Below are 16,773 nucleotides of genomic sequence, written 5' to 3'. Positions count from 1 at the left end.
ACTAATATTCACAGAAATAAAAGAGTGGTGTTGGTCAATTCCTACCTTACATTTGGGCCAAGACACACTAACAGAGCACTAATGTGGTTCTTCGGGTATCTTAATAACTTAACATTTGAATATTATGCAGCAGCAGCCAAGGTCACAAACATCAAATATCTACACTACAAAATGCAACTCCAAATTTCCAAAGAGGAACAGATCAGAGAATGGTTGCAGAAATAGCTGATGGGTCCCTTCTGCTTATCTACTAGGGAATACTTACACAAAAGTCAAAACTTAACCATTATGTTCATGGAGGCAATATGCAACTCCCTCTGATCTCAGGAAGGGAACCAGATTATAGTTAACGTCCCCGTGCTGCAGGGAAAGATGGTCTGAAGGAGGTCTCCAGGACCAGACTTGGTCTAGGCTACTGAGAATTTGCATAGATCAAGACACGGACCTTACTGACAGTCAATGTAGGGCACAAAACTTAGAGGAGCACAGCTCCTCTCTGACTTGAGCAGAGCAGGTGCAAGTTTTCTAGGACCTTTACTGCCTCCCTGAGCAGAGGGCCTGAGAACCTTAAAAAAAAAAAAAAAAAAAGGTGTGCTATCTTATACTGCACCCGTGTGATCCGCTGAAAGACAGATTTCAGACAACTGCTGGAGTTTCACAGTTCTGCCACTATTTTTGCATACCTTGTAGGAAACAAGTAGCACTTCCCCTGGTTTCCTTATAATACATAAATATAATGTGCAACTACCCATATGTACAATCCTTTTAAAGTAATCAATTATACAGTTTCTGCTAGGGACATCTGAAAAAAAAAAGTCAAAAGAAGATAAGCAACTGGAATCAGCAGATCTGCAAATCTGACCTGTAGAGGACTGGCAGCGCTAGCATTCCTTGTTTCTCTCTACTAAATTGCATTAAAAGAGGCAGTTAAAAATAAGGTAAATATTTCCCCAGTATTAAATTCTCCATAAGACCAAATGCTGCCATTTCAGAGATATTCCACAATTCAAAAATGGAAGGGAAAACAACTGTTGGATTTATAAAGAGAAGAAACAACGGTCATAATGCAAGCCTTGTCTTAAAAGGTGTTTTGTGAAGAAGCTTTCGAACATGTATTGTACCACTACAGATCTTTCATGACTACAGACAGAATGTAGAGAGCAAAGCTACAATCTCAGAAACAGCACTCACAGTTGGCAGATGATGACAACAGCCACTGGACTATGAAGAACTTCCATTTGTTCTGGACAACTTGGACCAGCCACTCAGATACATAAGTATTCATAAAAGCACAATTTTTGCCAGATGTTTTGTTCATAGAGCAAAACACAGTCTTGCAAAAAAATAAGAGCAATTCCATTAACCACTGTATCCCCTCTCTTTTTAGTGACTACTAGGGATCTGCAACAATACAATCACAACTGGTAAATCTAACTAAAGCATTGCTGGTTTGGAGGGGATGGATTGTTTTTTAGATGCATGCAACTCTCACATTGTGTCATACTGTCAAAGCTCAATTTTCCAAGGTTGGGTTCACGTGTTCTGTAGCAGTCACCAGCTTTTCAAACCACAATCTAAAAGCAACTGTAGGATGTCACACCCTGTGTCTCCTGCAGAATAGATCTAATTTTCCATTACAAGCTGGTGATTGTTCCTGGGCAGGGGGAAGAGGGAGAGAGAGAGGGAGACTAAGAAAGGGAGCTTTTATACTATCTACCAGATTTTTCTTCTCTTTCTACCACCCTCCTTCCTACAATTCTACAAGCTGAATGGCCGCCAGAAAAAAATCAACAAAACTATTTTTCATTGAAATATCAAAACAAAACATCTGAGAAGTTTCATGATACAGTTCAATTACACTGTTAAACACAAGGAACATAAAACCACCTTTAAGAACTCACTAAATGCTTTAAAACACACATCTTAGAAGAAGATACCAAGAGAAACAGCTTTCAGAACGCTGCACTGTAGTACTGAATGGAACAGGAAATGAGGAACAAAGAAAGGAATTTCATAGATTCCAGATGTACTCTAACACCAGCTGGGAAACACAAGCAAGAATCAGCTAAAGCCTTGTAAAAGGCTACCACTAACTGTTTTCTTCTAGAACTCTTGAACAAAAGTAAGTAGCTGTAAACAATTTGTAAATAGAAATATTTTTAGAAGAAATTGGAAACAGTAGTAAAAATAAACTTCTTCCCCTCTCTCCTATTTTTAAGAAGTTTAAAACCCAGCCATCAGTGCATCTGTTTTTTGCAGTTGCTTTTATACACATAAGAGTTCTGTATAAGCAGCCATAACAGAAGCACAACTATAAAAAAAAGTATTTCAAGTTGTCAGTTTTTCAATACTTGGAATATGAAAGCTGAATGAAACTTGAAAGCAAAGAAAATCAAAACCAGCAAAGCTGATTTATACTACATGCTTTCTGTGTAACAGGAATTGAATGGGAACTTAAATTTGTGAATTGCTAAAAAAGTTATCAGTCACACAAAAAACTTGTTCCTACAGCTATAAATTAAGAAGTTAACCACTCTAATTTAAAAACCCTGGAAACAGAACTCCTTCGCAAGTTCAAATACTCTTCTGCTCCCTATGTAACCCAATGTCTCCAATGTTTTACATTCCTTTTCTGAAACACAAACTCAGGCCTTTCTCTGCAAACTTCTTTTAAATGGCCTTTGAAATGTCTTTGAGTAAGAAAAACAACGACAAACGGACAAGTATATTTCCACCTAAGGTCACTGTAAAAGACAAAAAAGAAAGCTTAAGTGTGCATCTTAGGGAATGCAGACCTGCATTCGTAGAATATTCCCCCTCCTACTATTATTGCAGAAATAGACATTCTTCCCAACTTCAAGGCTTTTCATGCATTTGTTTGACATGGCAAAATTGAGACGCTTCATCTAATGTTCGTCCACCTACTACCAGCTTATGAAAAAGTGAAGTACATTAATATTTATGCTAATTAAATATTGCATCAAATGCTACCTGTTCAAACATACCAGTCATTCATAAAGGTGAAACACTCTCCCTCTTACCATCACATCATACTAATTCATTTTAGTTAATGGTGATGCAGTCACACAGTTTCACACCCCAGCAGGTAGGGAACCGTAAGATTCAGTTGCTGGGCTAATGAATGGATCTTTGTTTTGCCCCAGTGCTCCCTGAGAGGTAGTAACATGAAAACGCATGAGTCTCTAGTCAGGTAGAAAAAGATAAGACTCCTGAGGTATGGAATGAAAACTGAAGAGCAGAACTCGTAATCAACCTCAGAAGTTAGGCAAGTCAGATCAGGCTGTAAATCTTCAATATTTTTGGGTTTTTCCACAGCAGACCTCAAAAATACAGATACACTACACTTTTTTCCCCTTTCAGACAGAAAAGGGGGAAAAAACCTCAAAGCCCTCAAACCTTCCACTGAATCTCTAAAGTGTTTTACACTTGGCAATGATCCATGAAAAATTTCAAGAAATGTAAATAAGAAAAAAACTCCAGTTCTTCATAATTTTGAAGCTTCACATCTCACTTTGCAAAACTTTCACCCAGAAAGTCTTCTATAGGAGGAAAACAACATGTGAAGTTTCAGGGAAGTTGCTTTCCCTTGGTGGAGGTTAGGATGGGGGAGGAAGGAAGTTAGATTTGTTTTGTTTTTATTCCAAAACAAAGCTTTCAGTTGGATCCTAAATTCAGTCACCAGTCCACTATACTGAAGAAATCAAACAAGCACTGCTAAAGAACAGGTACTTCATAAGGTTTAATAAAATCAGAAGGTAAAAGAAAGCTATTCAGAATGTGCAACTCTATGATCAACTTTTCAGTTTAATAAAATAAAACCTGTTATAAACTCCAAGCTTCTCCTTGACTTAACCACAAAACAGATAAATCCCTGGTACTAGAAGGTTTTAAAACACAACATTAAGACATACTAGTGAATGTTTTAACCATTAATACATGCCTTAGGTGACTTGCTCCCCAGACACATTAATAGTCCAGTGGCACAAACAAATACTCATTTTTCTTCTACATGTTTGGCTGAACATTTGTTGGTCTGAAATCATTATGAGTAATGTAACTGTCTGATATTTACATCTTTTATTGTATTCAGCAAAGACTACAATCCCCTGTCTTTATTCTAGGCTTCTTGCTCTCACACGGGGAAACTGTAAGATTTATTCTCCAAACACACCAGTTTGCAGAGGGTTTTCTCACAACTGAATCAAATATGAGAGATATTAAGTACTCTTTAACAACTCCAAGTGGATTTTTCCTCATCCTTTCCCCCACACCCTCCAAGAGAAAAATTGCTACATGAGCTACTCAAAGACTTAATTCAGCTCTCTCAGAAGTGTAGTTACTGACTTCAAACAGAAGTATTCACAATTTACACTCCTGTAATGGAGATCAGTCAGTCCTTCAGCAGTCATAGTCTAAGAAAGGATAGAGGGAATACCTGAAGGTCCATTTGCAGTCTATGCTCTTTATCTGCTCTAAGAATTTTAACCTGATGTATACTATCAAAGTTATTTTAGAAGTTGTTTTTTTTAAATTGTATTTTCCAATCTTGCTGTAGGCAACACCCTTCAGTATTTGCATGAGAAGGTCTTTCTTAAATGCGAGCATCAGTGCAATAAATGGCTTTGTATGATAACGGAGTGTTTGACAGCATATCTGTGTAAGTAGAAATCTTGCTGTGATGCAAAGGAAGGGGAAACAGGGTTCTGCTTAAGTGTAAACATGATAATCAACATGAGGTGCCTCAGCGTTAGAAGACAAGTGTGTAATGGAGAAGTAGGGCAGCATCTGTATTAAACAGTTAATACCAAGTAAAACACCCAAACTTTCATAAGCGGCTAAGGGTCCTGAACTGAGTGTGAGATGCAAGCAGTTCTCAGATGGAAGGTCACAGATATAGATGTATCAGTTTGGCAGGTTATCCTCTCGGTGGTCTTGCTGAAGTTTTAACATTTGTTCTCCAGAGTAGCTGACCAAGCTGAAGTAGACTGGAGGCTAACAAACATATTACCAACAAGAAAACATGTACTATGGAAGAGGAGCAGACTAAAGAGTGTAGAAAGATTCAAGCAGTCTCATGATGTACAGGCATGAAGGCAGGGGATGCACCTGCTGTCCCCACCATCTGATTTCCCACTCACACATGCCCAGTTAGGCTTCTGATGCTTGTCCAGAGACAGCTCTGACATTCACTTGAGTGCACAGATTCAACTTACTAAAATGGAAGAAAACTAAACCTGACAAGAAAAGTAAGTTGCATTCTTTGGACCTACTTTGCAAATTGAACTGGATTTTTTTTTTTTTTGTTAGCAGAGGAACTCAGTCAACAGCAGGTGTGTTTGAGGTGGGGGGTGCAAAGAGTGTTTCATAGCTGGGAGCAAGGTGAATAGGGGAAAAGCAAGACCTGCCTTTTCAGCAACAACAAGCTACTAATTTGGGTTAGCATATCATGATGTCATGCCTTGGACTGTACCTACGAGAACAGAATCACAAAGCAACGTGTGAAACATGGAGGAGAACAGCATCAGGCACAACAGAGACATAAGAACACAGGAAGAGAAGCTAGCATCAGGATCTATTTAACCCAATAATTTCAGAAATAGAAATTTGTTTTCAACCAATAATAATAAAATTTTAAAAAACCACACCAGCCAATCTGAAGAGTAATTCAATGCAATGAAAAGTTTTTGAAAGCATTTTCTAGAAAACTGTGAAGCTAAGATATCCAGCACTTACATAACATCCTCATGTAAGAGCATTTGGTACTTTGACCAGCAGATAATCACCTCAATGAGAAGACAAGAAAACACCATTAGTTCTCATGAGAGAGATTAGTGAATGCTTTTTTCAAATGTAATAATTCCAAAACAGGACAAAAAAACCTAGAAAGTTTGCTTCCTGATATCAGATACTCTGGGCAGATCTGTTTAATGGTCTCACTCCTGTGAATTTACCTGTACACGCTCTAAAAGCCAAGTCACATTGGCTTCCACTCATATATGAATAATTTTTTACTTAAAAGAAAGTTTAGTTATGGATAATTTGATGACGGCTGGCAGCCCCAAACAGAAGCATCTTCCATTTCTTCAAAACTAAGTTCACTGAAGCATTTTCCACTGCTACCTTCATTTTCTTCTCGTCTTGCAGAAACTATGCTTTGGTCTCCACTGTTGCTCTAGCCACGGCTGTTCCTGATAGTCCATGAACAGTCAGAGCACTCCTCCTCTAGAAACAACACTGGTCCCAGCTCTTTTCCATTCAGTACACTAAACACAAGTCAGAACACAACAACCACCCGATTTAGCAGAGTTTGAAATATTGAACCAGTGGTAAAAAATCTGCATAATCTATTCTGCACCCTCCACAGCCTGTCAGACTCAAGCCTTAAATAGCACTGCAGTCAATCAATAACAACATAAGTTGTCACTTTATTTTACCTACGCAACATCAGTTTAAGCTGTACTTGTTAACTTTTTAATGTGCAGAAATGATCTTGAGAAGTCTTGAATATATTCAGGGTGAGATGCAAGTAACTTTTCTTCCTTTCTTGTTGGTCCACTAACTTTGAAACACTACAAAGATCACTGTTATCTTTATAAGAAACATTTTACATTTCCTAAATAATAATTTTCTATTATATAAATAGATAAGTACCTGGGAAAAATTACTCATTCTAAAAATATCTATTCAACAACCTTATGCCCCATTTAAATGAGGATAAATCCTTTTACAGTATTATGCAGTGAACATATTTAGTCGTACTTACTTCTACAAGTAACCACTTAAGACAAGGCACTAAATCCCAACAGACAACATTAAAAGGGACATCTCAAGGCAAAATGGATTTCCCTGATCAACCTTAGGACTATTAGACTTAAGGGAGGCCTTAAGTTTGTCAGAGACAAGATAGTTCCTCCTTCACCTCACAGAAACGCAGAGCTGCATCTCTCAAACATTTATTCCGTATCAAGTTTAATGGTGGAAGGGCAGTACATACCTTCTCTTGGTAATCGACTTGCTTAAACGCTAGTATACCTGCACTTAAACAAATACTCAGCCAGACTTCACCCAAGATTCTCCATTTCCCAAAAAAAACATTCGATTACTTTTGCAATGTCTTAAACTACACAGCTCCATATGAATTAGTAAAGAGCCCACATCAAAATTAAGAGTCAGAGAGACAGCACAGCCTAGAGACCAACAATCCTCATCTAGGTAACTGGATCATCACAATGTAAATGAGGTTTTTGAGTTCTCAGAAAACAGTGGGTTTACCCTTTGAACAGGGTAAGCTGTGAGTAGAGCACCAAATCACATGAGGTAGTAGCCAATCTTTATCACAAAAATTTCACAGCTTCATGCCAATCACACTTAGCGCTACGGAGAGACTATGCTGCCAAAAGTTTCACATTTTAGACTATGACCTCAACACCTGCAACCACTAAAGGTCCATCCCTGGCCCTTTCTAAGGATGATAAAAGAGCTTTAGAAGTTTACGCATGTCTTAAATTGTGACAAGCCCTCAAAGTGTACGAGAGGACCACCATGATCTCTGAGGTCAACAAAACGATGAGCAAAGGATCCTCCTCATTATATTTGTGCCCCAGTAGCCTCCTGATGTGCAGTATCCTCCTGTCTCTATTATTATTCCAAAACTATGGGATGTGTTTAGCCTCTATAATAAGCCCAGTTACAGCTAGAAAAATACAATTCCAGAGCAGAGCCTAATACTCCTAAACAAAAGAGTACTAGATTTCAGGGACATGGAAAGCTTGTTACTTTACAGTGAGAATTCACAAACGAGCTGCTTCTTTAGATTTTCCAAGTATAAATAATTTCACAAACTAAAATCTGGCAGAAGGTTCCCCACTAACCAGTATACAGCCTTCCATAGCAGAAACACTGAATATGAGCTTTTATTTTTTTCAACTGAAAGTTTAATAGTTGATGCCATTTAAGGAGGAAAAAAGTAGCAATTAATTACAGTATATTTATTAAATATTTTTGAGAGTACAACACAAGTCATGTTGTCAAGCAGAAGGACTCTCTTTGTAGTTTTTCCAGCCAATCATCAGCCATGGAGCCTTATGTTGTTTCCTTTCAGGTTTTGAAACACTGACTCATGGAAATATCAGCACTGCACACTTCCTCAAAGTGGCAATCTTATAGGAAGTGTTTGTTTAGTCTTACATGACACATTGTTTTGTTTATGTATAAGGGATTCTGGTAAAAATAATTTTCAATTAAGGAAAAAAAGACAAGAGGACAAGTTTCAGTTATGGGAAGCCAAAATAAATCAATTTCAAATAGACATTTGAACAGTGCATTCATTAGCACAGACATCACTTTTTTCTTTTTACTCTATGTTACTTCCTTGCAATAGACGTGAGCAGAAGTAGCCAGGCATTGAGTTCTTTCAATTCAACAAACCACTAAAGAAACCAGAAACTGGACATGAGATAGCACAGTAACAATTCCTCTTACGCTGCTACCCACAATGACAAGAGTTTGTATCATTGCTCCACAGCTTCAGTATCTCAAAGAGACATTTTTTGGAAGTGGCACATCATTGGCAGTGCAATCAAACGAGGGAAACTCAAGTCCCTAAGAAGCTCACAGGTTCACATTTTCAATAGGTGAAACAGATGGCTCAAGCCAAATCCAAACATGACTAGAAACAACACTACTCAGAATGGGGAAGTATTTAGGAGATCTGGGATCTGATCACCCATCTAGATAAATATGGTCGATTCTATGCAACCCATCAGTCCCTAAAGAACAAGTTACACCAGCAGTAGAAAACACCTTCATTTACGCGCAGCTTCTTGGAAATACAGGACAAGACCAAGCCATAGCAATAGATTACATTAGGGCATTCAAACATCTCTAGGCTATAGATGTTTTGCATGGCCTGAAGCCTCCAAACCGCATCAGCCTCTCTATTAAGAAAGGCATGTCACCACACATGCCCCACCCTGATCTCACAGTGCACTGATTCTTCAAAGCATCATCCTATATTTCATTATATTTACACTGAGGTATACTTGTATATCAGTGCCCCCACTCATGATTTGCCAGGAAAGGTGCTCCAGTGTGGAAACATCTTAGCAGATCAAGCACAGAATATCTGCAAGTCAGAGATCAGTCAGAGCTTGGCCATGAAACAAGCTCCCGAAGAACAGAACTGACCACTTCTACAGCATGATAAATCAAAGCAAATCAAGACAGGAAATGACTCATCCCTTTGTCCTTGAATAACTTATCCCTTAACCCATCAAAAGATTCAAAGCCTTCTGTCACTAAAGAGAGAAGCCTACAAGATATTAGTGAATTGTAACTGCTAAAAGGCAAACAAATTTACTCTTGGGAATAGCTGACAAAAGTAATGTCCTTCCAATGTTCACCATCTCCTTTCAAATCCACTCACAGGTGTTTTTGCTGGGAGTCTACAAGTATATATACAGTTCCTTTGAGATCAGGATTGCTTTACAAGGCCTGTTAGATTAGAAATACTGCCTCAACCCATCACAGGAATCCTGCCACTTCTATTTTTCTGAAAAATTTCACAAAAGATAGTAAGCTACAGAAAGGTATTTAACTTTCAAAAACAACTCCCAGAAACTCATGCTTCTGCCACGAAAGCTCATGAATACGCACTGAGATACTTTCCAGTGAACAGAAGGAAAGAGCTCGTTTTTGTGTGTACTTATTATCGCCCTCTGCTGTGTTACAGCAGAAAACCTGGGCACAGCAGCGCTCCAGAAAGCGCCTAGCATTATTCTTGCAGTTCACTGAGTAAAGACCTTCTGCTTAGAAGGCAGAAGTGAAGCACTAGTGTACCAGTGATGCATGCAGTCTTTCCTACTTACTATCCACACTAAAAGGCAGCGGGGATCCTTACTGCAATACTGCACATTAATCAAAAGCTTAGCTCTGATGAGGACTCTGATAACTGAAGTCAGCAGTAGGATTAACTTTAGTCCATGATTTAATGAGATTAATCTCAAGTCTTGCTGCTGTTATTATTTTCCATCTCTTCTACCACTCAAAGAAATCCCCACACTCTAGTGACTTCAATCGTTTAGGTATGACAACATCACTGTTTTCTTCTCAAAATAAACAAACCACCCAAGAGTCATCACCTTATATGTGAGATGTGTTCCTACTCCTTTCACTACAAATCACCAGATACAAACAACCTGCAATAGCACCCACTGTGTGGTGTCCAAATTTCTCCTTTGTGAAAAGACTTTTTTTTTTTTTCCTCTCCTCTTTGGAAAGAGCCAGAAAATAAGTCTCTGACCATACTCCATAGTCTTACTGAATTCATTTTTCTGGGTGTATAAAAGAACACAGAATCAACACATGATTTTCATTTTATGTCATAAAATTTTATTTCTTAAAGTCTGCTATCACTAGACTACCTGCTAACAATTAATAAGGAAACTCCTAGCAATGATCTCTTTGAAATGTTAATGCTATTATCTAATAATGAGATTTCCTATGCAAATTCAAGTTTCAATTTTATCTAACATGACAAGTGCCGGTTGCAAATTTGCTTTTACACGCGCGGATATGCAAGAGGAAATTTTTCAAGAGCGTTAATAGGAAGCTACAAGCCCAAGTCCCTTAGTACCCATCCCTGCGAGTTCGGCACTAAACTTCCACTTCCCCCCAAGCTCCCCGCCACCGCGCCCCATCTAAGCGAGGCAAACCGCTCCTTCTGCATACGGGTTTGATTCTCTTACGGAAACGAGGGATTTCCCTCCCGGCCGGCACACTCAGAACTCTACCAGAGAGAGTTTAATCTGCACGCTGACATCTGTCGCTTACTTTCTAATAATGTGGTTTGGAACTCGATCAACAGCGAGAAGAGGAGCGAATCTCCAAACGCGAGTCGTAGGAAGCCGTGAAGCAGGAGCAGCCTCAGCCCGTCCGGCTCACTGAGGCACCGGCTTCCTTCCCACAGCCGCTTTATGGCCGGTTTCGCACCAGCTTTGCCAGTGACATACAGTACTGAGACTCGGTGACCGCCTTCAAACTTTTAGCGCGTAGCTTAGCAACGAAAAGGGAAAAAAAAAAAAAATATGGCAAAATCCGCACAATATCCTGCGCCGCCCGGACTCCCGCCGCCGCCGCTCGCCAGCCGGACGCGCACGGCGCTGCCGGCCTGTCACCGCGGCACCCGGCCGCCTCAACAAGCACCGGTCGGTCCGCCCCTCAGGGCGCCGCTCCCCACCGGCCCCGCACCGCCAGCCTGAGGCGCCGCGGAGCCCCGCCGAGCTGCTGGCACCGCCCGTCCCGCCGCCGCCGCCACGATCCCCCACCGCCGCCCCCAACCGCTCCCCCGTCGGGACGCGGCGCTCAGGCGAGCGCAAATGAGCGTCCGGGCGCCTCGCTGCACCGGCGCTCCCCAGCGCCCAGCGCGGCCGGCTCCACCGGGTCTCCCCGCCCGCTGCCAGCCGCCCCTACCCCGCGCCCTCACCGATTTTAATCCTGACGCTCTGGAAAACCCGCAGCCCCTCTTCCTCCACCGCCATGGTGGTGGTGCCGCTGCCGCGCCTGGCGCTCAGCAGTGCTGGAGCCCCGCCGCCGCGGAGACGCACGGGTCGGGCCGGGCAGGAGGAGGAGGCAGGCGAGCTGCTCCGCCGCGACGGGAAGGAGAGCGATCGGACTGCTCGGAGCGCGCCGCGACCGGGCTGCCGCGAGCGAGCGAGCGAACAGCCAAGCGGAGCAGAGCTCAGCGCTCGCCTCCTGCCCCTCAGGCTGGCAGCTCCCGCCCCGCCGCCGCTCTCTCATTGGCCAGCGGGGCAGCCGGCCGCGGCGCTCATTGGGCTGCTGCCTGCCAGGGGCGGGAGGGGGAGCGGGGTGCCGGTGGAGGAGCTGGGGGGGGGGGTGGTGTTGCAGTGCTTTACAACAGCTGGAGCGCGGCGCGCGGCGGCAGGTCGCCCAGCTGCGAAACGCGCGCGCCGCGCCTCGGCCGCCCCCTCAGCCGCCGCGGGGCTGCCGCTGCCGCCCTCGCCCCCGTCCCGCAGCCGTGCCCTGCCGCGCCGTGCCGGGGAGGCGGCGGGTGGGAGGGGCGGCTCCGTTCCTCTCGTCCGCGGCAGCCCCCCCTCCACCCCGCCGAGACTCCCGAGGGGGCAGCGGGGGGAGGGGGAAGGCTGACTAACTCTATGGCCCGTCTCCAATGCCGGCCCGGACCAACCGTCGGGGAGCAGCCGTTGGCCCCGACCGCGGGGCCTGCGCGTCATGGTGAAAGGGAGGGAGGGATGTTCAAGTCCTCTTTCCCACGGAGCCATAAAGAAAGGGCACTGGCGATGCCCCCAGGTTGAAACCCATTCATTAGAGGCGAAAAGAAGGCCCGTATTAAATAAGCAAACCCGTTTGGGCATTGGGAGCAGGCCAGTCTGTCTCCTGGCTCCATCTGATCCGTGGCAAAGCTCGCTCTACCTGATTGCACGGGAAGAGCAGGGAATTCAGATTTCAGATTTGCATGATTGTACATTAAACGGCAAGAAACAGAACCTGTGTCAGTATTCAGTGCCAAACTTCAGGTCTTGTAAAGTCAGTAATTGAAATACTCCTTCCCTAAAGGTCGGGCAAAAGCAGAGCACAAAGTTCAGTAGAGGTCTTCAAAAAGTGAAAAATGAAATTACCTTTGGTGCAGACAATCACAACCTCACTGAGGAGGCTCAGAACATCCCTACCCCAAACAGCCTGGGCACAGCACAGTCCAGCATGTCCAAGAAGCACAACAAAATGCCCCTTCTCAAGCCTGCACCAAAAAGAGAAAGAAAAAAAGAGAGAAGCCCCTCCTTACCATCAAATGCTTTCCCACTCTAGCTATAATTTCAGAAGTGAGGGAAAGGCAAACAGACTAAGAACAATCTATACATATATCAAGAAGCTAATATTGAAAGAACCAAATAGCATGAAATCAGAAGGCAAATCCTAAGTCAGTCCCATGCAGTATGAAGTCTGTAGGCAAGAAGTTGTCCAGGCAAACTAAAAGTATGCAGTTGGGCAGTCCATCATTGCTTGGACCATGCAGGTATGACACTTAAGGAATTCCCTCTATTTAAAAAAAGATATGAGATATTGAAATATATAACAGCAAATGAAAACTTGGGAAGGAGGTAGAATGGCAGTGGAAGTCAGCTTGTAGGAAAGTCTGGGGCACCCGGGTTTTCCAACAGAGGCATGGGCCTAACTCTGCAGGAAACTGGCAAGCTCACAGCCAAAAAAGGAAGCAGTGAGTTATCTTAAGGAGCTGCCTGACTTACTGTTCTCCTTGTCTGCATAGCCAAGCGACATATGTAACTTGATAAAAATACTTTTATAGCACAAGACTCTGAAGGGATTTTCTAAAGCACAGGCTTCTATTTACCAACATCCATGCCGTAATTCCCTCCTCCCCACTGCAATATGCCCAGTGTCCTCTGTAACCTCATTGCATTATCCCCATTCCACCTACCACGTGTCGTCTCTTCTCCACAACGCTCCCAGCTCGCTGTGATGCTTCAGCTCCTCTGCCCACTGGTCCTTTGCACCCCCATGATATCTTCAGTGCTCCCTGTCCTGATAACCTTTAGCATTTTCTTCACCGTAGCCACAATTTCAGCTGTCACAATACTTCTGACTCCCCTATTTTTGTCTCACCTTCCAGCTGGACAAGAGGCAACACAAGCAAAGCCCGAACAGAAGCTACAAGAATGCTGGTCAGTCAGCTCACATTTTAAGGAGGACACTGACTCAGGCTGGCGAACCTGTTGTTGCCTCTCAGATGCTGGATGTGACAAACAAACAGTTTTGGAGTGTGCATGTTGTACAGGTCTGTTTTAACACTCTGTGCATGCTCACAGATAAAAAGGAATATACAACAGCTGTAGGTTTTGCTCCTTCACTACACATGCACACACCTTGAAACATACTTGCACAAAATACAGGCCCACTGAGTCATCTCACTGAAGAAGAACGGCGAACAAACTATTACACACAATGCTGCACACATGCAGGAGCAAGGACTTTCGGCTATAAGCAAGTGGATAAAGTTTAGCTGTAAGCAAAGGAAAATGGATCCTATTGTCAGGATCCCTATAAGCTGACCCCACACGAGCTCACAAATTGAGCTTACAGATCTCTTTAAAAACATGTTATCTTTGTATGTGTGGTGGTGATTCAGTAACCAAAGAAACTTCTTTTACACGCTGATACTGGGAACAGATAAATCTTCCGCAACAGCATCAGGGAGAAACCTGCTTCCATGATCTAAATACAATAGACATCTCAGAGAAAATATTTTACTTCTTTTTTCTGTTCCTTTGGAACATAAAGACTTCAGCTGACCTCATTTCCCCATCTGAAGCTTTTCTCATCTGTAGAAAGTTGATCCCAAAATAGTCATTAAAAAAAAAAATCAATTTATCAATTCTCTTCTCAGCATTTGCTGCTGGAAGACTTACTCTCGGCAGATACTCAACAGACTATGCTTCCAATTCTCAGTTGTGTTCTTTTCAGACAGTTGTGGCACTTCCATCTCCTTTATGTCCAGGAAACAAAACAAGATATCTACCTATAACCCAGTTATTATATGTTCACAAAACCAGGCTATACATAAATTCCCCACCCCTTTTTGCACACTCAAATTTGCAGTCAGAGCCCAATACTTTTAAATCTAATTTCATTTGACCCAGCATAAATTCACCCTGTTATCTAAGATGATGGTTGTCCCCCACATCCTAACCTTTGGGTTTTGCTTGCAACCTCTCCCTGTGCTAGCACTGGTGCTCACGAGGGTATGTGGTATATGTTTGTTGGGTTTAAAAAAAAAAAAAAAACCAGCCTGTCACGACTCCCATTTGTGTATCATGAAAAACAAGAGGCCTATAAGCCATGACATTTTGAAATGCTTTGCCCAGGATCATAAGCAACCTGACCAAAAAGCATCCCAATCCAAAGGTGTGACTGGAGCACACAGTATGCTGGGCAGCTTTAGGAATGCGTGCTTACCTACAGCTACACTGCCAGGCTGTTTTTCAGGATGGCCTAGCTTTATCAATAGCACGGATATGTCAGGAAGGCTGTGGCAAAATTCAACCATAAACCCAGCCTTTCCTTTAAAACCTAGCCAACTATCACCAACTTCTGCACTTAAGCATGAAAGAAGCTACCAAGGTGCCTACAGAATCAATTAGCAACAATCAGAACAGACCAACGTCAAAAACAAAACACCAAAACAGGAAAAAACCCCACCCTAATAGTAAAAAAAAACCCCAACTTACAGCAAGGACAAAAAAAAAAAAAAAGGCAAAAAACCACCCTTCTTACACTCTTCACCATGAAATAAATCTAGTTTCCTCACATGAGAATCTATAAATTGTTACTTGTGGCTCACTGTGCTGTCCAGCTACTCTTCTGGTTTCCCACCAGCCCTTTTCTCCTGAAGCTCTTCAACAGTGCTTTCGTGTATCAGTATGCTAGTTTATTTTCTGTTGTCTCTTGTTTTCTTGACATAAGGCTAAAAGCTTTTTGCTCTCTCTGTAATAAACCTGTCTCCAAATCTACATGTCATACAGTCCAACAATGTAAATGAAAGCAATGTTTCAAATCTCACATGAATATGTATTTTTAAAGATGTTAAATGCATTATAAGAAAAAGCCCAAGAATGTGCATTGCTTTTTCAATATCTCCATTGTTGAAATGAAACCTCAGCAGCAGCATATCACGTGTATGTGTGTATTACAGATAACATGTGCAGGCAACATGAGGTTTGCAGCTGCTAGCAGCCTGATCAAAAAATCTAAGCAAAGTGAAATGCTGCTTTTTAAGATGTGGATGAGTCTGTTAATGACAATATCTTTTCCAACTTTTCTTCATCCAAGCCATATGGGTTTATATTATCAGCTCTTCAGAGGATTCTTGGGTCTAAATTAGACTACAAAGAAGGTCATTTTCTGTGACTCATTTGTGCCAAGCAAGGAAATCATTTCCTCTCTTGATCTACATGATAGCTTTCTCTTGGGAGGAAACAGAATATAAGAAGCTTTCTAATCTCCGTTTGCATTATGCAAGAAACTAACAAAATATGAACCTACTATCCCCTGGGTACTACAAAGCTGCTACCTATATTTATGTGAAGAAACAACATATTTAAGACAAATGTATGGAAATATCACTGTAACACAGAGTAAGACTACGATCTGATGACTGAGCAAGATGTTGTGATCGAATTTTAGGAAGACATAGATAGTTTTAACTAACAATATCTATGCCAGGCCTAAAGGCAGCTAGTATCCATATAGAGATGCTGCATGGTATGACTACTCTGACTAGGGTGATCCAATAAACATATATCCCTGGTAAAGCGAGTGGGGAAGCAAAGATGTCTTTAGCAGTGCCTCTGAATCTTACTGCCTGAGTAGTACATCCAGCCCTCGCAGTGAGACCTTTCAAAGTAAGGCAGTAAAAGTAGGAGGGTTTTTTACTCCTGAAGTCCTAGAACCAGCCAGCTGGTCAGGAAAGGGCTGCAGTCCTTACCCCAGTCTCCATGCACAGTGAAGTATGGCAGAAATATAATGAACCTGTGTAAGTAGGAAATTAAGAATGAGTCTGTGATTACCTGTGTCTCCACAGGCTAAGAGTTTGCATCTGACGTAGCTACAGAAGAATGAAGGAACAGTAATGAAATTGCTCGTATGGTTAGTCTGGCAGAGAAACACGTTGACCATTACACTAAACGAAAGAAGGAAAGGAAG

The 16,773-nt window shown here is 42.3% G+C and overlaps 1 protein-coding gene across 1 annotated transcript in view; it reads right to left on the bottom strand.

Moving 5' to 3' along the window:
- The window catches only part of RASA3 (RAS p21 protein activator 3), a 143,711-nt gene extending 131,915 nt beyond the window's left edge, over positions 1 to 11,796 (bottom strand). Inside the window, exon 1 of the mRNA XM_075739171.1 lies at positions 11,504 to 11,796. Within this exon, the coding sequence (XP_075595286.1) occupies positions 11,504 to 11,558 (55 nt within the window). The 5' untranslated portion in view covers positions 11,559 to 11,796. The remainder of the gene's footprint in view (positions 1 to 11,503) is intronic.
- Between the last annotated feature and the right edge of the window lie 4,977 nt (positions 11,797 to 16,773).

This window comes from Balearica regulorum, chromosome 1, assembly GCF_011004875.1.
Source record: "Balearica regulorum gibbericeps isolate bBalReg1 chromosome 1, bBalReg1.pri, whole genome shotgun sequence".
Classification (NCBI taxonomy): domain Eukaryota; kingdom Metazoa; phylum Chordata; class Aves; order Gruiformes; family Gruidae; genus Balearica; species Balearica regulorum.
Note: the sequence above shows the minus strand (reverse complement) of the source record. Positions and strands in the feature narration are given on the sequence as shown.